The sequence below is a fragment of the Thamnophis elegans genome, chromosome Z, assembly GCF_009769535.1.
Source record: "Thamnophis elegans isolate rThaEle1 chromosome Z, rThaEle1.pri, whole genome shotgun sequence".
NCBI lineage: Eukaryota > Metazoa > Chordata > Lepidosauria > Squamata > Colubridae > Thamnophis > Thamnophis elegans.
In genome coordinates this window covers 51899946-51925543 of record NC_045558.1, presented here as the reverse complement: position 1 = coordinate 51925543, position 25598 = coordinate 51899946, and the positions used below count along the sequence as shown (strand labels likewise).

The 25598-nt window shown below is 37.6% G+C and overlaps 1 protein-coding gene across 1 annotated transcript in view; it reads right to left on the bottom strand.

Annotated features, from left to right (window-relative positions):
* CMTM8 (CKLF like MARVEL transmembrane domain containing 8) overlaps positions 1–24601 on the bottom strand; it is a 33459-nt gene extending 8858 nt beyond the window's left edge. The window contains exons 1-2 of the mRNA XM_032237079.1: positions 24250–24601; positions 343–516 (exon numbers count right to left, since the gene is read on the bottom strand). Of these exons, the coding sequence (XP_032092970.1) occupies positions 343–516; positions 24250–24405 (330 nt within the window). The 5' untranslated portion in view covers positions 24406–24601. The remainder of the gene's footprint in view (positions 1–342; positions 517–24249) is intronic.
* Between the last annotated feature and the right edge of the window lie 997 nt (positions 24602–25598).

The following is a 25598-nucleotide window of genomic DNA, read 5'->3' as shown; positions in this document are numbered from 1 at the left end:
AAATTTGGCTCAGGTGGTATGGAGTGTTTCATAAAATGATGCTATGCCAGCAGAACTTTTGACATAAGTTGGTCAAGCCAATAAAAGATGCTTGGGATTCTCCCTGGGAAATACAGCTCCACTTAAAATGTATTGTGCATTTACTTAAGGGAACTGTATTAGTTTCTGCATCCATCTTCTTAATCTAACAATGCCAAGCCAATTATTATGGCCTCATCCAATGCACTTGTTCTGGGAAATGTCAAAAGGCTGCTATAGGTCTATATGAAGGTCACAGGGCCCTCTTTTCTGTAGTATACAGTATATTTGAGTTTCCTGTAAAAAAAATGAATGTGTACTCACGACTATGGTCCATGGCACTTGAGGTATCCTCGTATAAGTCATTGTCAAAAAAATGATCAAAAAAAAGAGTGTAAGAATCCAGTAAAACACAGCCACAAACATTATCCATCCAAAGACAGGATACAGGAAATAGTCGGTTCCAGCAATCAACATCCACACTAGGAAGCCTAATACCTACAAATATAAGAAAAATAATATATTATTATTATTGAAAGCATACAAATATATGGAGAAAGATATTATTATGGTATGTATAAGTAAAATATCTAAGAATTGTTTAAAAAAACTTTAATAAAATCTGATTCCAGAATACAAATTTTCAGGTTTGATTTTTCTTTTTTCTTCTCCCTGCTCCATTAAAATAAAATCTCATCCTCTATCAAATAAAATACATCCTATAGTGATCTTAGCTGATCATGAGAACGCTAAGCAGAATTGGATTTGGGTAGACTACAGCTTGACTACAAATTCATACCAAATAGCAATTGCAGCCACTGGAGATTTAGTATTTAGTATTTAGTATTTATTAATACTTATAGGCCGCCCTTTTCCCTGAGGGGACTCAGGGCGGCTTACATAAAAAATGAGGGGGGGAGTATACAGACAATAGACACAAACAATACATAGAATTAAAATAGTAAGCAACATTCATTCATCATTCGGGTGGGGAGATCACCACTGATCCACAGAGATATTTGTTTTGTGTCACTACAGTAATTTCTAAAATATCCTTTGATGAAATTGGGTTAATATTTTAATTTCTGTGCTGTAAATAACAGCAATTAAGTTATTTAATATTTTAAGTATTTATGCATGATTTTATGTTGAAAATGATAATATTGGACATAAAATAATTTTTAGTTTTCTATTTAATCCATAACAATGCACAGTTTGAAGTATAGTCCCAAGCACACATAACTACAATTGTCTCTCTCCATTTTACATCACTGAGATCAGTCAGTTTAGTGATTGCGCTCAGTATGTTTATCTTCATTTTTTTCTGAATTGCTAGATTTATTAATTCATCCATGGTTATAATTCTGGTTCTCTGCAACATTATCATTTGGAAGTTCTAAGTTGAAGTCAGGAAAGCAGATCCACCCTGCTAATAATAAGCTATTTCTTTTTTATTTAACAGCACATGTCCACATATCCTAGTTATTTAATCTCTCATCTTCAGGAAAGGCTATAGACATAAAAAGTTAAAATTGCCAGAATAAAATAATTTTATTAATGTTTTATATAACTTTTTATTAGCTTAATTAATTGATATTCTCTATGCATGAAATGAAACTAGGTGCAATCACAAAGGGCATATTAAATGTATTAATATATTAAAATACCACAGTATGTTTTGCTATGCTAAAGGATAGGAGGGGCTGAGTAGTATTAAGGTTTTAGTTCTCCTGTCTGATTCTCATCAGTGACAAAAATGTGTTTTCCCCTCCCAAGAAAAACACCCAGATAATATCACTTTAGGCATGGTACGTGGTCTGAGGCACTGTTCATTTATTTTGGTCAATGTTGAGATATAATGGAGTAAGAGATAGTTGACATTTTCAGCTTGCTCAGGAAAATGAAGGACTACATTTTACTGAGCCTGACAAACTTCAAAATAATATTACACATTTCTTGATTAGAATTTAAAAGGTCAGACTGGATATTCTCGGATAAATTATGTCCAATCCATAGCTGTGAATAAGTAGGTAATACAGTGAACAGATTTCCACAGAGTTTAAATGTCTCTTGCAAATTGATTTAAGATTCACAGGCCCAGCTAACGTAGGAAATATATTCGGCTCTAATACCACAGGTATCTAGGACACACAATAGAACAATCCTTTCATTCTTAGCCACTGCTTGGTAGGTATGTTGAAGAACTACCTACCACAATTATATAAGCTTGTCTCATAATAACCCAATTGTTCTTTGTGTTGAAGCACATGGTTTCTTTGATAGTTTGTGGAATCTGTTTAGTTTCTTATTGTAATCTTCTCTGACATAGTAAGAAAGAAAAGGATGCATGTAAAGAGGTTATTGCCTAGAATTCACAAAGAAGTAGCATTGAACCATACTAATGTGGGTTTGAATTATTATGTAGAAGAAATAAGAAGCCTTAAGAATCATTGGCAGAAAATAAAGCTAGGTAGCTTTGGAAAATGGTGCAGAAAACTCCTTAGAATTTGCCAGAATTGACCATCCTGTAGCCTTTGGGTGTGCTATGCAGACTTTCTGCTGGTGGGCACCAAATATGTCTAATATGAAACCCATTCCCAACTACTTGCCCAAAGTGTAAGACACCTAAGATCTCCCAGGCAAGGTGGATCTGGTGCATACTGGAAACAATCCACATGGAATTCTGGAGTCTGAACAACCTTGGAGCCTCTCCCAACATGTTGAAGATATTTCAGGCTGGGTAGCTCCACCATGTATTGGGGGCAATCAGACAGACCTAAATTCAAAGAACAGCAATTGGGCTACAACAAAAGAAATAAGCAAAAGTGTAAGTCTGGTCTTGGCCAGTTGAGGCCAGCACTATATTGCCAAATTAAAGTACAGTCAGTAGACTCTTAAAAATGTAAGAGTTTAGCTAACTCCCATAAGTTTATAAGAACACAGCAGTTTTGTGGGAAACTATACATTCTGTTTGCTCACTGAGTCATGTGCCTACTTAAGCTCTAGATAGCCAAGCACCCTCTGAGCTTAACAGTTGTATAATTAACTTGCTGCTGACAAACAATTACTCCTAAGGCACTTCTTCAGCATTCAAACCAATTCAGCATTCTCTCCCCTTTGCTCTGGTTTAGATTCCAGCAGCGTGGATGAAAAGGTTCTGGATCAAGAGGTTTACTGTGGGCATCTGAATTTTACTTCTTTTTTTATTCTAAGTTGGGGGTCATTGAAAAATATTTAAAATATGGGCTTTGGATAAACCTAGGTAGATAATTTGGAAGATTTTAGAGCTGCAGTAGGCAGGTTATAATGCACAATGGACAGGTCTTTCACACAGATACATTTCTTTTTCCAAGTTTTGAGAAGAATTGAATGTTTCATTTTTAAAATTTGTGCTAATCATATTTAATAGCTTACAGGATAGCTTTTGTATTTTAAGCCTTAAAAAGGCAGAAAATTGGGTTGCAAATTTTACCAATTGTACCATGACACGTGTGCAGATGGGAAAAGCTCCTCTATCATAAAGCAACTTCATAAATATTTCCCTTGAAATAGAAAGTTCAATGCAATTTTCAGGTGGAAAATTAGCCCGTTAGTGAAAATATTTTAAGTTAAGAATAAATACTGCAATATCTCCAATTACACTTCTAATGGCATGTTATTTGCTTAGTCAATGCAATGCCTGAATAATCCTTGTTGTTGCTGTCACTAAACAATGGCTATGACATCTTGACCAAAACTCTTATTTACATAAGCCAGTTTGTTTAAAGAATTTCTAACTGCTTCAAAAGAACAATGCTGTATATAGCTTCTTCTTCTTCTTTGTTGTTTTAAAATCTCCCTCTTCCTGTTATGGTTGTACTCCCTCTATTTATAGATAGCAGCAGTATTGTTCTGTGAATCTTTTTTTTAAATATAGGAAACCGTCTCCCTAATGCAAATAACAAATGAAAATTGAAATGGCTCCTATTATAATATAATAAAATTTTATAATAAAATTTTACTGTCTCAAAGAAAGATCAAGATTGGACAACAGAAAAGGCATATCCTGTTTTCCTATGGGAAATAGCAGTTTAAAAATAATTTTGAATGTTATTTCCCATGTTCCTACTTTTATGCAATAATATGATTTTGTCTAGAGGAATGGACCCTTCATGGATGCTTATCAATTACTGTAGAGAATTTTCACATAATAAAAGCAAAACAACATAAAACATGGAAAATTCTTCCTTGACAATTAGCAGCATATCAGCATTCAAAGTTTTAAAATATATTGCAAAATTAAGTCCATATATTCATGAACTGAAATGAAAAAAAATATTGAGTCTAAGGGAGTGCCCAGTTATTAAATGTCAAAAGACAAAGTATTTTAAGAATAACAATATATATTTGGACAGTGCATGGTTAATAAATCACAACTGCATTCTTCTCATATATTCAGGCATTTCCAATCAAACTGATTTGTTTCACACTATCTTATAATTTAGCATAATGGGTCAACCCAGTCACTATTCCATAACTCTTAGTTAAAACAAAAAAAAGGGCTTGATGTGTGAACCAGCTAATGGCAAAATTGGTGTTGAGAAGATGCATAAAATGTCCAATACATCTTCTGTTAGCCTACTTGTGCCACTAAAATATCTTCAACTTGTTGACATCAAGTTCTTTTAGACTGCAATTATTGTAACTTCGATCTCTAACAGATATCAAGAAGAAAGTTGAAAAGCTGGTCATGTTCACAGAATTCATTACATGTATTTGGGTAGATTACTCTTTTTAAACTAAATTCACCCACTTCATAGTTACTGTAGGCATTAAAATAGAGGAGATTCTCAGGTGTTGCTCCTTAAGCTTTCAAGAGAAAAGACAGGAAATAACTATAGTAAACAATAATACAATTGACAGCAGGCATGAAAAGAAACAGCCATTGGGGCCTTCCTGTTTTAGTCAGCTTTGATAACATGCATGTAAACAACTAAAAGGCAGTTGAGTTTAGTTATTTAAGTTTTCTACTGGACCAAAGACATCCAAGTTCAAGTTCTCATGAGAACAGTAATGCCAAATCAGGCCAAGGCTATATTAATCCAATAAGTTGACATCAAAACTGATTTAAATGGTACTAGAATAGATGGGTCAAATTGTTTAGTTAGCGTATGAAAATGAACATTCTAGAATTTCAGTCTGCTTTTAGAATATAGCTGGATGGGCAATCTCCAAAGTCCATATACTCACATCTGACTATTTCATTGATCGTACAAGAAAACATTTCAGTAGTACATTTAATACACAATTTTGTTAGCAAGAATAAAAGCCAATATGGTATTGAAATAGAATATTCAATACTATACATCTATAAAAGTGCATGTCATAAATTAACAATAGAATGTGGTACAAAAATTTAAAAAAATGTTCCATCATTTCTCTAAAATGAGAACTAATACTCTGTTATATTAAAACACATTTCTAGTTGCCATTATAGGAAGTTTATCCAATAGGAAAAAGAAATAAACACAGCATAAACAAGGCATTTAGTCAATTATATTGACTATTCATCCCAGACCTCATCTGGCATTAAAAAAAAAAACTAGAAAAGTAGTCAAATACATATTATTAAACATAATGTACATTATCTAAATATCTAAGCTCCTCTTTCTCATTCCAGAATTTAAGTATTATTAATTCACATTGACAGAAACTTCAAATGCTTACATCGGACTCCTAACAAAGATCAGAACTGTAGTTCTTTGTGATGAGGGTTTGTCCATGAACCTCAAACTATATGTTTTTATATGGTATAAAGTAGGCAGAATAACTGTAAAAACTCATCCAGTATCAGGGGTGGGTTCCGGCTGCTGCTACTACAGGTTTGCTCAGGGATGCGCTGCACGTGTGCATGTGCAGTACTAAAAAAAACCCCAACAACATGGTTGAGCCTATGGCACCGCTGAGAGAACCAGTGCAGGGGTGTGGCAGGCCAAGTTACTACCTATGCAGCTGAACCGGTTCAAACTGGTAGGAACCCACCTCTGTCCAGTATCCTTTTGTATCTCCACCCCCACCCACATATAACCATAGAGTTGACAGGCCCAACGTATTAGTGACCAAAATTGGTACCTTAATGCTTATATAAAACCTTCTAAATCAGTCAGGCAACATTATAAAATTACTAACCCTACCTGAAGTTCTTAAGACCAAATTAATGCTTTTTAAAATTGTTAGCCCTTGATAGCAATTTTCCTGACTTTTATTTCTGTCATAGCCATTCAAGTAGAAACAGATCTGAATTACACTTTCTATCACTTCATCTAATTAGCACAATTTAAAATTAGCACTTAGCATCAACTGATCCCATTGAGCCTGCACTATTCCTGCATTCTACTGTAAGGGTACTACAGATGACATATTTAGAGGTTAAATCCCTTTCTTTCTCCATATTTTGTTTAAACTTTACCATAAAGAGAAATTCTTGTGAACCAGAAGCTTGCTCAGAATTGTGTTACATTTCATTGGTCTTTTAAGTGATTACCTTATCTGACCTTTGCATTTTGAATTTTTCCCCATTGAAGCAATAAAGTCATCTACATTTTTATATCATGCATGTTTGAATGTAGTTCTTCATTTGTATTAATTGGCAATAGTCCATCGATGCAACATTAGCCAATTTTAGACTATGGTTCTTAAGTGCTGCTTGGCAGCGTGCGGCTCTTCTAATGTTGCCCAACAAGAATATTTCCTTTCAATCACATCCCATTTAGAAATATTCAGAAAGTGGACACTATAGCTTAAGGAGGTCTGGTGAACAGAAAAGAAAGGAATTCTATAGTGACAAACGATTTTTTTTCATTCATAGCTTCTCAAATCCAGCAGAAATCAGAAAACAAATCACTAGAGTATTTCAGAGATTTCCTCCCTTTTTTTTTTTTTGCTTCCAAAATGGAATTCTGCTTTTTCTTTTTTCTTTTTAGCTCAGAGAAAAGCAGCCCCACCTGGATTATCACATCATCTGTATTCAACCAAATCAACACTAGCTTAAGCAGGCTCTATTATGGCCTCAGAATAAAACTTTTGGAAGCATACTTTGGTGCAAGTTTAGAACACCTGAAATGGCAATTATGCCTGAATAATTTGCATAACCGTAATGATCTGTTAGCTGAGCTTGTCGATCAGAAAGGCCAACAATTTGGCGGTTTGAATCTCTAGTGCCGCGTAATGGAGTGAGTTTCCTTTACTTGTCTCAGCTTCTGCCAACCTAGCAGTTCGAAAGCATGTAAAAATGCAAATAGAAAAATAGGGATCACCTTTGGTGGGAAGGTAACACATTCTGTGCACCTTTGGTGTTTAGTCATGCTGACCACATGACCATGGAGATGACTGCGGACAGTGCTGGCTCTTCGGCTTTGAAATGGAGATAAGCACTGCGCCCTAGAATTGGGAACGACTAGCACATATGTGTGGGGGGAACCTTTATCTTTTAATGATCTGTTATTGTGGTGGAATGTAGTCTGGATTCCCAGGATGAAGGACTGCTTTTCAGAGGACAAAGAGGCCGTTTATGCAAACAGTCTGGCAAGATTCTGTCTATGTTGTTGTTGTTATTATTATTATTATTATTGTATGGCATTGTTTAAATTAGCCAGGAGAGTACAATGTTAATCAAAGTAGTAGCTTGGCTGCCAATTTACTAGCTCTTTTGTAATACATGCTCATTCACTTCCCAAGGTGTATCAAAGGGGGGAGAGCTAGCTTTGCACCAGAAAGCAGCAGCCAGGCCCCTTCCTTCCACAAAAACTACCTTGTGAATGGGATTTGCAACCAGGAAGTTTCAGAACCAGCAGGAATCTGATTCCTGCATGAAGCACCAGCTCATCACCCCACCAAAGTGGTACCTATTTATGTACTTGAATAGAACATGCTTTCAAACTGCTAGTGGGTGACAAAACAGCCTGCCACTCTGTGCTGGGATTCAAAAAGTTGCAGCAAAGACCATCTCCAGTGTCATTAAACCACTGAGTCACCACGTCTCTTATGTCTATAGGTGGAGAGCAATAAAGGAAACTGCTCAATAGTTAACTACAGAAATTGGTTTCTGTAACATCTAAAAATCTATGCATAAACCTGATATATTGAACATCCATTTGAGTTTTATATTTTATGGAAAGAGGTTAGGCTACATCTTCTTTACCTAGATTTTGAGAATTTTGATACATTTATTCTTCCCTTTATGCCCCAGATGAAGGATAGGAAATCTTCTCAATCTGACAATCGAAGTAAGAATTCCCATATTTTTCAGAGTATAAAATGCACCGGAGTAAAAGATGCACCAAGGCTTTGAAGAGGCAAATTAAAAAGGTTTGCACTCTGCAAACCATCCAAAAATGACCTGTTGGTTTTTTTCAAAAAAAAAGGGGGGGGTATGAATAGCCCTTAGGAGGCTTATAGAGTGCTCTTGGGGGAGAATGGGGGGGAGTTTGAGAAAAAAATGGGCCGTTCTTCGTGAAAACAGGCCCATTTTTTTTCAAAAAAAGAGGACATGGATAACCTTTAGGAAGCTTATAGAGTGTTTCTAGGGCCGAAGGGGGGGGGGGCAAATTTGAGCAAAAAACAGCCCTCTCCAGCCCCCAGGAGCTCTCTGGAAACCTCCTAAAGCCATGCACGGCGATTTTGGTGAAGGGGCGGGGTTTTGGGAAGCAAAAAATGTTGTATTTTGTAAAATACAGATGATTTTCAGCCTCTTTTTTGAGGAAAAAAGGTGCATCTTATACTCCAAAAAATATGGTATAACTTTCCAATATATTGTGAAAGCCCTTTAGCAACATCTCTTGCTTGAAATACTTGATCAGGAAAAAAATGCCACATATTAAAATCAATTGTATGGGTTTAAAATTCAGTCTTCTAAGGAAAATGTAAATGACAAAATGTAACTAACTGAAAAAATTCAACCTCATTCATCAACTGAGTGCTATGAAAAGTTTTTAAATTGGCCTCAACAATGGCACTTTCTAAGCAGACTTTTGACCTTCTAAAGGTTCATCTTGCTCTGCAAATATTTGTCCCTAAAGCCTGCTTCTTCAGGACAAAGGGGCAAGAAATTACATTAGCACAATATATCTGTACACTTTTAATATAACTAGACTCTGGAAAGAAATCTTCAAATTGTAATAATTAATCAAGTGTTCTTTATTTCAAAATAAAGAATATAAATTTTAACACATTATTGATATTATCAAATAATTTGTCATTTAAAATATATGATTAAAACTGACTTTTACTAAAACCAGTATAAAGATCTGTTCTTATTTCATATAAAATTTTAATAAGACAGAGTGGTCCATTAGAACAGTTACTTTTTATCAGTAAATTTTTTGTTTTGAGGAAAGAAACTTAAAATATATAGATATATCTTGGACTACCATAAATCATAAAATAAAGATAATTTTGTATTTATGTTATTATATTTGAATGCAGGACAATTCCTTTATAAATGTGGAAATTATTGACTATTCTTTTGTTACAACTTCAGAAAGATACAACTTTTTAGAAAGCATGATCTTTATGGTGATAATATATTAAAAGAGTATAGATCTTGGGTTAAACAAAAGCAAAAAACAAGAACAAAAAGTGCATTTATCAGATGTATTTTGTACTCCCTATATTTTTCCTTGGTAATATTTTTCTATCTAAATTATTTTGATAGATGTATGCCTTTTCCAAAAGCAGTGATATGACAGTGCTCTCTTCTTTCTACAGTGTGAAAACTGGGCAAATACCATATTGGAATTTGAGGCAGAAATTCACATAATAAATCATTTCAAATAAGAGGACTTGTGCAAATCCTCAAAATGAAACAAAATGAAAGTTGAAAAGAATTTCTATTCTTCTCTCATTAAAATTGTACTTTAAAGCAGACTTTTGCATTAACTCAATAGCCCTGACAAGTATCACAGAGACTTTTTGTAATAGCTCAGCCTCAGAGTTGCAATAAAAGGACAGTATTGCTGAATCATAGAGGTTGTTGGAGTTTGTGCAAATGGAAGATTCTGTCTATATTCTGTGCTAAGGATTCTGATTTTGGCATCCAAGAGCTACAGGGACTGGTACTTTGATGCGGTAGCAGTAATGGGCTACTTCTTGGATGAGACCATTGGAAGGGGAGCAGACAGTAGCAAAGAGCCAGAGGTGCTGGACAGAGCCAGAGGTGCTGGACACAAGGATGCTTGAATTTGGTCTAAACATCTGAAGATCTGCAGATCAACTGAAGAATGGTCTGCATTTGTTTCTGGATGCCAGTAATCAGCTGAGAAGAATGCAAAGGGAGACACCTGGCTTGCTGTTAGCAATGGGGGCAGCAAAAATGTGAACTTGCTCTGTGGAGTGTTTTTCTATCAGGGCAACCTGGTCTACCCATATATGGGATGGACCATACTGCTTCCATACCTTTCTTTGTCGATAAATATAAATTTGCTCTGAGGAGGGGACAAGTGATTCCTTGGAGTTTGTTCCTCCTGCCTGCTGTTTGATAACATTGGTGGCAACCACTCCAAATATTTTGCATTCACTGGTGATATCTGGATGATGTGAGCAGGTAATAGCAGTAGTGGGATCAGATTTCATAATTACAAATAAAAGCACAAAATAATTACAAAATTAAAAACAAACAAGATAATATATTATGATTAGTGGTAGATTGTCAATGAGTAGTTGAGACTGTGTAATTTTGCATATAGTAACAAAATTTGGCTATATTCAAAGAAACTACATTATTGTGATGTGATAATAGCACTTGTACATAGATCAGTATTTCCTGGGTGTTTCATCAGGTGAGGTGTAGGAGTGGGATCAATACAATGATTAATATTAATGCTAGTAAAAGTCCCATGGCTTCTGCAGGGCTTATGATCTTAAGTGGCTGTCATCATTTCTCCTTCACTGACAATTAGGACCACAAGGTGATGTAACATCAATGTCTTAGCTGACCTACTAGGGTTTTTGTGAACCTTTTATGCTTGTCAGTGCTGTGTTTGCCAGAGAACTGAATTTTGGAAGTCAAGGGCTTTTGATTGTGGAGCTAAATGAGTAGAAGTAGAGGGCTAAAGGAAACAGTTTTATTACTTGTGTGAGAGGCAGAGAAGAACAGCAATGATTTCTCCTGGTCATTCTGTTCCACTCCACTTGTAATAAGACTCTTCTCATGCAAGAGTATATTTTGGAGGGCTTGTATTATTGAAGCCTGTGTGCAGCACAGAGAGGGAACTCAGGAGCCTTTCAGGAATATGCTCTTTTTGGCTTTGAATGGCACAGCTGAGAACTAAGAGAAATGGCTGTTATTATCTCAGACATTTTAACACCTTTCAGAGATTAAGACAAAAGGTTGGTGACAGTCTTGATTGTGCTTGCATGGTTTGTCTCAGTGGATCCTGGAGAATCCCAGGTTTTTAGAGGGGATCTGGGAAATGAAATGGTAGAAGAGTGTGATGTCTCCCTTGGACAATCCTCAGATTCTTCCTCAGAGGTCGGCTCAAGGGAGAATGAGGTCATTCCTGGCACATCAGGAACTGGGTTAATTAATGACTGAATGGTCGGCCGAAAGACATTTACAGGGGGACAGTTGCTGGGGACAGGTTGCAGGGCGGATGGTTAGTGATGACGAGGAGGAGGAGCTGCCTTCCATTGTGGATCTGAGAGCATGCAGTGCAGGGCAAACACAAGAGCAATGGAGATCTGCAAGATTACTCAGGAGAAGGCCCAACCCTTCTTGATGGGCTGCACCAGAAAGCTATTTTTCATAAGAGGCAGGAGGCGGAGTTACTGGGAACAACGTGGTTAGTTTCTGACTGTCTTTGTTTCTCATGTTTCCTGCTGGACTTTGGAGACTCTGAACTTCTCTTGCCAAGGGAGTTCTTGTGAGTATATTTCAATTGGGCCTGGTAGATTAAGTTTTTTGGTGGACTTATTTGTTGGAGCGACTTTCCATTGTTTATTGGCCATTGCTTGTAGCTGGATTTATTTGAGACAGTTCTGAGGCTGGCTGAAGGGAATTGTTGGGGAGCATTCAAAAACCCTCAAAACCACACTTACGTGTTGGGGGGGCAGCACAATGAGGCAGCAAGAACTATGCTGTAGGAAAACAAACTGCAAACTGCAGCAAACTGCAGTAATAAGAATATAAACTTTGCTAGTTTTATGATACCAGTGGACTGCCATTCAATGGCCTTTTAAAACGTGATTTGATCCTTACTTGGGAGGACTGGGCTGTAAGATCTCCTGCAAGCTGTGATGATTTTTTAAATGAATCTATTAATTTAAAACAGTTTGAATGGGCACTCTGATTGTGCAGATCCTGTGGCAGTTAAGGCGTGATCTAGTTATCTGGAAATAATTTGATGTTGTTGGGTCTGAAGTACACTGGCTCTTTGGAGCTGTGAGTGGATATACCTGCATTTTAGACCCAGGCCTTGTTGGGAATGTGTAGTTGGCTCCAAATGGTGGCAATCTTCCCAGAGAGACAAGATGTTCTCATTTGTTCTTAAGGAAATAGTAACACAACCCCTTCTTAAGTAGCCATTGTAGGATAATTTCTGATCTGTTTCTAATATATTCTTTTCAAGGAAGGTTATTAAAAAACTTGTACTGAAGCTTTAAAGAGCCCTAGATGAAGCAAATTATTTGGATCCCTTTCCACTGTTTCAGAGCTGGCAATGTCCAGAACAGGATTGGTCATGGTTGTTGAAAACCTGTGGAAGAACTGCAATGGAGGTGTTGAATTCAAATCAACCCTCGCTGATCTCTCAATAGTCTGATATCATTGATCATGACATATAACTCCAATCAGTCCTAGCAACACCAATTATGGGGGATTATAAAGTATGCAGTCTAACAAAAGATTTAAAGCTTCAGGATCATAAGATACATACTCTTGCTGCCTAAAGGAGATCCCAAAATTCTCTTGAATGTATAGAATATATAGAAATTGCAACAGATGCAGGAAACTCTGTTCTAATTGCTTCATTGCTTAATATTTCCAATTTCTTCATTGAGATGAATTTACAAGTGTACTATTATCTCTGAACATACTGGCTATGTTTAATGTAGTTAGTTTGGATTTTTGTCTTATTGTAATTCAATTAATCCAGAAAGGAAAATAAGGGTATTTGTTCACATTTTATATTAATCTAAAGGTGAATTTTTGTCTTATTGTAATTCAATTAATCCAGAAAGGAAAATAAGGGTATTTGTTCACATTTTATATTAATCTAAAGGTGAATTAATCACACTATAGCTTAACATTAAACATGAACTTTAATAAAAATGTCTGGCTCATACACAGAGATAGGTGAAAAGAAGCTTCAGAGTCAGTAATTTATATAAATGTCCAAACTTCCTAAAAATTGGTTGTGACACAATTGGTTGTGACAGAACAATAAAACATACATGGCAATAAATTTTGTGGTTGTTGGATCATCGATAATTATTTCATGATATGATACTGTTTTTTTCCACAGACTGCTTAGTGGAAACACAGTAATAAATTCAAGTACTGGTTTAAAATGTACCATGAACAACTGCTTATTTGCTTCTGTTTTCTTCTCTATGGTATCATAGGTGTCTAACTACCAGTGCTTTGTTAGACTATCTGACACTTGCTAAAATCCTTAGGTTTTACCAGACTGATGATGGAACTAACAATTTAAAATGGCAATCTTAACGCATACTCACTTGAAGATACTTTATGTGCACTTATTTACATGCATTTGCATGACAACATTAATCGCACTGAAGTGCGAAGCAATTTTACAATATTAATCATGACTTAAATGTTAAGTATCCCATTTTCACTGCCTTCTCTGCGAATTCCTTGGAATCCATCTGAATTATTTTCTCCCCAGAATTGTGAGAAGCTGAGTCCCAGAAGCTGATTCCATTCCTGGGTCTGGGATATTCCTGGTTAGGGCTCAATTTTCAGCCTTTATGGGGTAAAGTTTACTAAAGTTTTCAGTTTACTAAAGTCAACTGAAATTAAAACTGCCTTTACGACATATAGACAAGTGGTGAAATTCAATTTTTTTACTACTGGTTCTGAGGGCGTGGCTTGGTGGGCATGGCAGGGAAAGGTTACTGCAAAATCTCCATTCCCTCCCCACTCTGGGGCCAGCCAGAGGTGGTATTTGCTGGTTCTCTGAACTACTCAAAATTTCCACTACCAGTTCTCCAGAACCTGTCAGACCTGCTGAATTTCACCCCTGATATAGACACATCTTTCACAAACTTGCTATGTGAGGTGTCCATGTCAGTGACCATTAAAATAACACATGAATTCACTTCCCAGTGAGTTGTGCCAATATCAACAATAAACCACGGTTACAGTTTTTGCTTACCCTGCAAGGTGAATTAGAATTAGCAGGGAAAGGCATGTCCTGAGTCATATATTATATTTAATCAGACATGAATACTTTGAGGCCCAGGATACAAGCAATTACTCCTCCACTACTACCCATTGCATAATTTCTTGCCATTTTTAAACATTCAAGACTTAAAGACATTTAAAAAAAATGAATAGCCCTAACTTTAACCAAAATTCTCTGTTAAAACAAGGAAATTCAGCTCTACTTACATATCATAATTGGCTATTCCCATGATGGCGAACCTATGGTGTTCTGGAAGTGGCATGCCGAGCCATCTTTCCAGGCACGTGAGCCATCGCCCATTAATCTTCTGGGTTCCGGAGCACCAGCCAGCTGGTCTTCACGTGCATGTGAGCTCCAGAAGGGCAGCCACCAAGTGTGCCATCTGTTTTTTTGGTTTCTGGCGTGCATATGCAGGTGAAGACCAGCTGGCAGGCATGCTGGAACCTGGAAGAGCAACAGGCAATGGCTTGCATGCCCAAAGATCTGCAGAGGGGATACTGGTGGTCGCTTCCTAGGGGACTAGAGCTGTCAACCAGGACAGTCTGGGGCTTTCCAACCTCCCCACCCGAGTGGGCTTCTTGTGTGGCCCCAGCCATCAACACCAATGTCTGTCGGTGATCTGGAGGGCCTGGCCAGCTTGGGCACCCCAGAAGAGCAGTAGCAGAGTGACAGTGGCAGGACAAGAGGCAGGAGTGACTGGCTGGCTCCCCGCAGCCACTCCCCTACCAGCGAGCTGGGCCCTCGGTGGCGTCTCCATGCATGAGAAGCTGCCCTCTCCTCTGGCGGCTCCTCCTCCTCCAGCATCCCAGCTGGACACAGCCGTGCAAGAACCATCACTGCTCCTTCGCACCCGGCTGGCTGGCTGCCCTGCCTGCTCTCCTGCCACTGCTAGGGCAAGGGTGGTTCTTGCACTGCCACTACTGCCTGGGATGCTGGAGAAGCCACCATCGGGGAAGCAAGCTGTCCCAGGAGGGCCAGAGGAGAGTGAAGCTCCTCATGCATGGAGATGGTACTGAGGGCCCAGCTCTCCAATGGGGGAGCGGTGGTGGGAGCTGGCCAGTTGCTCTTGCCCATTGCCCTACTGCTGCTGCTACTCTTCAGGGGCAACGGGGCTGTACAGGAGATAAGTCCATGTGGGAGGAACGTATGTCCGGCACTAAGTAAGAAGCGCATTGGCCATGAAGTGGTTGCACTCCCTTGACAGAAGTGGCAAGGGGGAGGGGGCTGTGCTGGCTTGTTCTCGGTGGCAGGTTGGGGGGTGTCATTGACACTCTTCCATTTTCTGGTGTGTGCATGCACACCTGCCATCTGGTCTTTGCGCATGCATGCATGCCAGAAACTGGAAGACCAGTAGGCCAGTGTGCATGTGCGTGCCAGAAACCAGAAGATGTGCATGCTGGGCGGCTGCTCTTCTGGTTTCTGACATGCACATGGGCATTCCCATTTTGGCACTTGAGGCCAAAAAGGTTTGCCAACTCTGGTCTATTCATTGGGGCCCTGATTAATCCTCTCACCAAAATGTTTCTCTACCATGAAAAATTGCTGATTCCTGCACTAAGCTGTATGTTATTAGTAATAATTTAGTGAATAAAATGCAATTAGCTGGGTTCATACTTTGCTCTAAGTCCACTGAACTGGAAACATTGAAACAGCTGTAATAAGTATTTGCATTAATATAAAACTTTGAAGCACTGGGCGCGGGGAATATGCAGGATTATTACTCTTTAAAAGTCAATGCATAGGAAAAATAAATATAGAATACAAAACAAACATCACTTCCAAATGACAGGAAGCACTGTATAAAACAAATACAGTACTAAGAGAAACAAATACATAATGGAATAGAATAAAAAAAAATCTTAGTAAACTTTCTAAGCTCACAGAGCTTAATTGATACTTTTATATGAAGGAAACATTTTTTTAAAGACAAAAGAGAATTGCTTAAAACATTGAGTTTATGTTTTTCTTGTTTTTCTGCTAATCTTCAATCAGATAAAAGTATCACTACATATTGCATTTGAACTTCAGTATCAGTAGCATTTAATTCATGCCATTGTCTCCATCTTACATACAGCTCAGTTCACTGTGAATGGAATCACTGTGACTGAAATTTTGGATCAGGAAAATGAGAATACTTCATTGTTAGAAGCAACAGTCCTTCCCATTGATAAGAATGCTGGCTCCTCCCCTCCCTGTAGAAGTGAAGCCTCCTCTTTTTGAGGGAAAAAGGTGTGTCTTATACTCCAAAAAATATGGTATGTTCTATAGCCGTGATGGCGAACCACAGGTGGCACACGGAGCCATTTGTCGGGGCACACGAGGCTCAAACCTCCAAAGCGTGAAAAACCGGCCTTATGGGCAAACTGGAAATTCAAGAATGGTGGCTTCTTGTTTGTCCGTAGGGCCGATTTTCCACGTCCGGAGCCTTCAGGGGCCTTCAGGAGGCTTCCCTGAAGGCTCCGGAGGGCAAAAACCACCACTATGAGCAAACGAAGTAATATCACCAAATAGCCGTGTTTTTTAAAAAAAAAAAAATCACCAAATAGCCGTGTTTAAAAAAATAAAAAATAAAATCACCAAATAGCCGTGTTTAAAAAAATAAATAAATAAAATATCACCAAATAGCCGTGTTTAAAAAAAATAAATATGAGCAAACCGGAAGTGACTTCCAGTTTGTCCATAGGTCCATTTTTCGCCCTTCGGAGCCTTCAGGGAAGCTTCCTGAAGGCCCTGGAGGGCATCCAGGGGGGCCAGGGAGGCTGCTTTTGCCCTCCGCAGGCTCTTAGAAAGCCTCAGGAGCCTGGGGAAGGTGAAAAAAATACGGCAAAAGCCAGGGGTGATGTTGCTGATTGCACGCATGCACGCACACTGTGGGGTGTGTGTGCGCGCATGTTTGGCATTATGGGTGTGGCACACCAACACACAACCCCCCCCCGTGCTCCCCACCTTTTTGGCATGGCAGTCAAAAAAGGTTTGCCATCACTGTTCTATAATATTGCATAAGATTTACTCCCAAATAACAGGAAAAGTGAATTCTAGCCAAAAACATTTATCTTTAATGCAGCATACAATATGTATACAAAAGATAATTCTAAATTGCCATTACCAGTTTTTACCAACATTCTTTGGTAACTCCCTATAAAAGGAGTTAACATTTATAAGAATGCTCTTCCTGCAATATGAAGCTATTTCCCCCAAATCTATGATGACTTCTTGTTTCTAGTTATTCTTGCAAACAATGACAAAAGGATGCATTGAATAAAAATTATATTTTTATTCTCAAGATGTTGACAAACTAATGAAATAGTTTTTACATCAACCCAGAGTAATTTATAAAGGTAGGGCAAAGTGCCCAACGGAAAACAAGTGGTACAAAGTGTTTAGGTTCTTGTAATCATTAATTACTTAACAGCAAATGGTACTAGGGAAAGATATGTACATACTCACCCACCCAAAAATTACAATGGTATTTTTCTAATCCTTTGAAACAAAATTCATCATCAGCGTGATAAATGACATTTCTATTTTATATGTAAATAGCTAGATCACCATTGGCCAATAAAAGTATATTCTGTTATTAAAAATATTTAATATATTTTAATATACCAATACCATCAAATATATTACAAGTTAAAAAGAGACCCAGTGTGGTTTAGAATTTAAGGTGCCAACAGAATGCGAGTTTTATTCTTGCTTTAGGTATGAAAGCTAGCTGGGGTAGTCACTTTCTCTCAGCTGATCCCACCTCGCAGGGTGGTTGTAGTGAGGAAAATAAGAGGAAAGAGTATTATTATATGTTTGCTGCCTTGAGTTTTTTCATATAAAAATACAATGGAGGCAAGGTTAAATAAATAAATAAATAAATAATGTTTCCATTGTATATACTAGATGTTAACATTATATTAGCAGCACAACAATAATCTCTCAGTTTCAATAACTTACAGGAACTTTGGCAGAACACTACACTAAGGGTGTGGCAGCTAATGAGTGTTTCAGGAGAGAACAACCCCACTCACTGACTATGTCTCGAACCTCTTCCCCAGAGGCAGCTGAAGCAGGAACAGTACAAGTGGAAATTGATTGTGTGACTACACTAAACTTCTGTAAAAGAATAGTTTTCATTATCCAACCACTTTGGACTCATTGCAAATTAATGCAAATCTATTAGTTAATTCTAAATAAATAAATACAAGGTTGAACTTTAAAACTGTTATGGCATACAGTGTCATGGGGTTGGGATGGATTCGTACATTATGGACTCTAACTATTCATAAACAATTATTTATGTCTTAATGTGCTGCGTTAATCCAGCCAGTTGTGATTTATCAAATTATGATACTATGCTTCACCTTGTCTGGACCTGTAAAATAAATTTGATTAAACCTGAATAGTATTTGGATGGACAGTATCAGATACCCTCAGGGCAGTAGGTTAGACTATGTTTAAAAAAAATGTCTTGGAACAATGCAATGACTAACCACTGTATTATAACTAAAAAAGAAAACACAACCACAATCACTTACAGGAACTTTGGCAGAACACTACACTAAGGATGTGGCAGCTAATGAGTGTTTCAGGAGAGAACAACTCCACTCACTGACTATGTCTCGAACCTCTTCCCCAGAGGCAGCTGAAGCAGGAACAGTACAGTTGGAACTTGATTGTGTGACTACACTAAACTTCTGTAAAAGAACAGTTTTCATTATCCAACCACTTTGGACTCATTGCAAATTAATGCAAATTAATTAGTTAATTCTAAATAAATAAATACAAGGTTGAACTTTAAAACTGTCGTTGTTCTCCTAAGGATGAGTCAAATGTTTTATTTTCAGTCTTACTATTCAAAGGACACCATCATTCAGTTTCTTAATATAAAATGAAATTATAAAACTGCTTCAGACAACCCAATCAACAAACAACTAAGTTCACATAACACATTAACTCGATTGGTTCAGTTATTTTGCTGAATATGCTCCAATTGATTGGATAGATATACTGAATTAACTATAAGCTACAGTTAACAAACTAAATGAGGGCTAACACATAAACATCAAACAAATAAGGTTGGGATATGGTGCTGTATATTACCTGGTTCTGTATGTCTTTAGTAAGTTCAAATTGGATTGTATTTATGATATGATTTCACCTCAACTTCTAGCTTCAGATTTCCAGAACAACAAAGAGTCAGTGATCTGGTGGTTCAAGCACCAGGAGAAAGCCAGAGACCATGAGTTCTAGTACCACTTTAGCCATGAAAGCCAGCTGGGTGATTTTGGGCTAGTCACTCACTCTTAGTCAATCTCACCTACAGGTGGTTATGCGGAAAATAGAAGCAAGAAATATAGATAGTCCTTGACTTACAACAGTTCATTTAGTGACTGTTCAAAGTTGTAACAGCAATGAATAAAGTGACTTATGGTCATTTTTCACACTTACAACCATTATAGCATATCCATGCTCATGTGATCAAAATTCAGATGCTTGGCAGTTGGTTCATATGTATGACCATTGCCGTGTCCCAGTCATGAGACACCTTTTGCAACCTGTTTGCAAGTTTATGGATTGACAAGCCAAATCTATGGAGATGCCAGGTTCACTTAACAAATGTGTTACTAACTTACCAACTACAGTGATTCACTTAACAACTGTGGCAAGAAAGGTCAAAAAGGGCCAAAACATTTTACTTAACAACTGAAATTTTGGGCTCAATTGTGGCTGTAAGTTGAAGACTACCTGTAGTATTAGATATGTTCAGCAAATTAAATAAATTTCTTTTACTAAAATAAATTTAGTAATAGAAAAAGTGAGATAAATAAAAAAGATTTTCTATATTTTGTTTACCGGAATGCATTTCCAGGTATACAGTGTCATGGGGTTGGGATGGATTAGTATATTATGGACTCTAACTATTCATAAACAATTATTTATGTCTTAATGTGCTGCGTTAATCCAGCCAGTTGTGATTTATCAAATTATGATACTATGCTTCACCTTGTCTGGACCTGTAAAATAAATTGGATTAAACCTGAATAGTATTTGGATGGACAGTATCAGATACCCACAGGGCAGTAGGTTAGACTATGTTTAAAAAAATGTCTTGGAACAATGCAATGACAAACCACTGCATTATAACTAAAAAAGAAAACACAACCACAAAGTCACCAGGTTTACTCAAAGACTGGACTTGATTTCTTTGTAAACCAATGTATTGTGTAATGTAGCATAATTAGTTAACTATGTGAAAAAAAAATTAATGTCTGAATTTATCCTGTGTATATTTTCTTAATGGAAAGCACCCAAATATAGAGGAAAAAACCCTTGTATTCAAGATTATTTAAAAAGATCACCTGCTTCCACATGATTTTTTCCCATCTGTTCAGATCACTTGTGGAGATCTCATTTCATTTGACCTTATCAAATTCAGATAGTGAGAATTAATGTAGAGCTGGTTTCAGAGAAAGTGCCTTGCCTCCCATTTATACCAGAGATGGGGAACTATGGTCCCTTTGACGTGCACTTCAACTCGCAGAATTCTTGAGCCAGCTTCCAAGTCAAGTCATAAAAGGGCCATAGTCCCCCATGCCTGATTTATAGTGACAAAATTTGACCTCAATTTCTCAGGGCTCTATATGAATGGCTGATTTTCACTTGAAGCCTATCTGTGCTAAAAGTTGGATATTATTTCATCCTTCTTTTTTTTTTTTTTTACAATTTCTATATTTTTAATCCATGCACTCCTAGTATCATTTATTGCTAGTTTTTCTTCCTATTGTTGAATTTTTCTTAATTTGTATTTATTATTGTATGTTTATGAAGTTTATGGATTCTATTTTGAAGCCACCCAGAGAAGCGGGTATCTTCTGTTATGTAATACAGAAATGTAATAAGAAAGCGTGCAATAATATTTAAATTTCAGACAAAAACATGGGTAAGCGTAAATTTGATTTTGAGAATCTTATCTTGACAATTTTTACTGCTGCTAATTTTAGTCACCAATATATATTGTGCAGCATTTTTATACTGGTAATGCATTTTTAAAATAAAATATATATATTTAAAAATAAAAAAGTCAAATACATTTGTTAATTATAAATGCAAATATAGCACACTACAGGGCAATTGTTATCTGCTGATCCTTTAAATGTTATAACTATTTTAAATTACATTAGTCATTAAGTTGCCTGTTGCAAATACTAAGGCTGTGGGAGAAAAAAATTTAAATCAGGGGTGGATAACCTGAGTTCTATGGTTTCATCTTATAATTCCATTTCCTCCCCTTGCAGGTCCAATTTATCTTTCTTTAGCCTGCTCAAATGGACTATATTTCAGTAGTGCTGCTGACAAAAAAAATGTTATTCTTTCCTCTCATTTTAACCCAGAGAACATAGAAAGTTAAATTCTTAAATTGACTTTCACAGCTGGGAGGGGATCAAAAAACCCATCAGCCCAGCACAAAATGCCATAAAATTCAGCTCCATCTACATGTTGATGCAGCTGCCTCACTTGGCATCATGTTCCCTGACATTGAGGGCCCAATATTTCAAAAATGTAGCTCTGGCTAAAAGGCCCACCATTATTTTTAATATATTAAATTAGATCTCATAGATTGGGCCTCCTCCGAGTTCCATCTGCCAGCCAGTGCCGGCTGGCAATTACAAGGAGGAGAGCCTTCTCAGTAGTAGCTCCGACCCTTTGGAACGATCTCCCCGTGGAGATTCGTACCCTCACCACCGTCCAGGCCTTCCGCACAGCCCTTAAGACCTGGCTAGCCCGTCAGGCCTGGGGACAAAGATAATTGCCCCCTCCCAAATGATGAATGAATGTTGCTTATTATTTTATTCTATGTTTGTCTGCATTACTGTTTGTATATCCCCCTCTCTTGATTTTATGTAAGCCGCCCTGAGTCCCCTCAGGGAAAAGGGCGGCCTATAAATGTTAATAAAATCTCAAATCTCAAAATCTCAATATTGTATGAAACCAGTAAGTAGATAACATAAATCTTTGCTAAAGTGCAACAATCCCCCAATCCCTTTCTATTGTAATTCTCATAATAAATTACTCCAAACATCTCCACATTCTCTTCTCTTCCCAGCTGTTCTTCTACAATGCACATTACCTGAGTGGTTGTCTAGGTTGAAGTCTGCACTCCTTAGCACCATTTTATCTCTTCATGGTCAGTATGTTAACAGAATAAGGTATGACTAGCATACTGAAGTGTTTATAGGAATAAGACCTGCCCTGTGTACCTAGTGTCATTCTGCTCCAGGAACAACAACAGGATTCAGCTGATGCTGAGTTTCAGAAACAGTCTTTATTAATCCAATATCCATAGCAATCACTTGATCATCCTATATTCTCTCTTGAATAAAACTGCTGAAGTGAAACCCAAGGAATTTTCCAACTTTTTCATTCCAGCACTGTTTATACATGCTTCAACCAGCAGAATGTATTCTTTGCAGAGACTTTCAACTGTCCTGAACCTGAATGGTTCTCAACAAGTGGAGAAAACCAACAACTAAGAGTGTCAACTAGACATATAGAATAGAACTAAACTGCAGAATTAAGAAATGTAGCACTTCAGAGTAAAGATGTAGCACTTCAGAAAAGGAGTCAATTTAACAGTAGCTGCCTACAGATCTTATCTTATGGGAAGACAGGAAAACTCTTCTAGCTTTTCAATAATGGCCCACAAAGCAAATGTATAGGAAACTATTGGCTATTACAAAATTTCAGGGAAATAAATTATATGAGTGGGCTTGAATAAATTTATTAATCATTAATTTGCTCATCATAGCTATATTCTTTGTTGTCTCTGGTGTAACTGACAAATAAAGCTATTCTTCTGGGGGAAATATTGTATTTTTTATAAGATTTAGCAATAAATTACATGTTACTTGATTATATAATTTGCACAAGGCTTGGCAGTATAAAATGGTTTCACCATCAATAGTCCTGACAGATCTGAAATAATCTAAAAGTTTTGCACAAATTCAGGGTACTCACAATGTGAATTGACTGTAAATTGGGGGAAAGGATTGCCTCCAAGTCAATCTTGATGACTACATGAACAACTTCCTGCAGAATTCTTGGCAACATTTTTGAAGGGGTTGACTATTGTCTTTGTCCTAGGGCTGACAGCCAAAACTGGTCCAAAGTCACCCAGCTGGTTTCCTAGCAAGTAAGGTGCTCCCAGACTAGCACCTTAACTACTAGACCAAATTGGCTTATTTCACATGCCAAAATAAATAAGATCCTTCATAATTTTAAATTATAGCTAGTTTTTCAGAAAAGTATCATTATATTACATTGACTTATTAAATTGCTTAAATGTTTAAAACACTCTTCTGAATTTTGAGGCTTCGCCTGTAAAAAACTTAAAAACGATATGTGAAAAGAAATGAAAATACCGAAAGGACATAATTTGAATGGTTTTAGATGAAGACGGAGAAAGCTGACTAAATTTAAAGCTTTCTCCTGAGTTTTAGCCAAATGCCCTTTTTTGCTGGCTATCTTGGTGGTGGAAGTATTTGTGGTCTGCTTTGAGTGAAGGTAGGAGTAAGGTGGAAATCTCAAATCCTAGCAGCTGTGTTAACAAGGTTAAAACAAATAACCAGATTTCCGAATTGCAAGCCATACTGACCAGTAAGCTGAGCACGTGGACTGTGTACCCAAACCTCCTAAGGCAAAATGAGGTTTGAGGTAACGTGCGAATTCAGGCTTTTGTTGGCGTCTATGTTTACGGTATACTCCAGAAGCCAAGTTTGTGAGACTTACTTTTACCCCACGTACATTTGCATTGCTTACGACCGCCCCTTGGGAGTGCTAGACTTACTATCTCAACCATCATGAGGATTCCAGGAATCGTCTTCAGAAATTCTTTGTCGTATGCGAGCGTGCTGGATCTGGACGTTGCAAAGGAGCTGCTGGTTGTGGTCACCATGTGCGAAGGAGCACGCTCCTGATGGCTTTCGCGGGGCATCTGTTCCATCTTCAGCGGCAGCAGAGACACCGTCGGGAGCTTGACCGCCAGCTGCCGCAGCCAAAGACAAGCTCTTCAACCCAAAGGCTCTGGACTTGTGGCCGAAGGTTGGCGTCCGAAGAAGCAAATTACGCCCAGGGCTCTTAAGAAGGTGCAGGTTTTGGCGCAGCCTCCTTAAAGAGTCGCCTGTGAAAAGCCCCGCTGGCGGGACTGGGGGCAGAGCTAAGGGGACGCACGCGGGCGGGGAGAGGCCTCCGTCACCTGGGGCCGTACAGTTTGGGGAGGGGTCGGGGGAAAGGAAAAGAGGGTTACGCTAGTTCCAAGCGCTATTGCTGCCTGCTCCAAATTGGGTCGTTTTGGAATTTTGTCGAGCTAACAAGAAACGTTATCTTGACCGACTTCACTATTGACTGGGAACACTTATCTGGGTAGGCGCCTCTGAAGTCAGTTCCGAAAGAGGTTAATAGAGATATAGTTGGGTCGAACAGAGACCTTTAAGGATTGCATCAGAAAATGCATAATTGTCGTTATCAGTAACTCCTTCACCTTCTACTTCTCCTGTTCTTCATTATGATTGTTAGCGACGAGAATAACAAATTCAAAACCACTTGCAGATACAGACAAGCTCCCTCATTTTCTAGGGAAACATAAACTTCTATATTCTCTTTTAATTTTTAGTACTTTTGGTTTTGCTTTGTTAATAAAACAACCGTCCCTCAGAACCTAAGGGGGACTTTCAATATAACGTTTGAATATTTTTGTGAGCCATTTTGAGTTTTAAATAGTTTGTAAAGCAGGTTGCACATTTCAATAGCAGTTAATGAAGCAGATTAATTGTCTTTTGAATACAGGCATGTACTATATGCTTGGCAAATCAAGCAGTCAATGCAAAGACATACTTGATCAAACTCAGCATAAAAAATGGACACTAATGCATTACCCCTGATGTAATGCCAGCTCCCAATTTATCATGTGGCACTCCTAGTACATGGATAATAAAACAGGCTGATATTCAACAGAACTGCAGACTTTAACAGAGTTACATGACCAATGTATACTTTTTTGTTTGAACAGTCTACGTTTCCATGGCTATATATTTGGAATGAATATATATATATAAATATATATATATTTATATATATATATTTATATTCATGAAAAAGCAAATTATCCCTTTAATTTTTCCCACTGAAGCTACATGA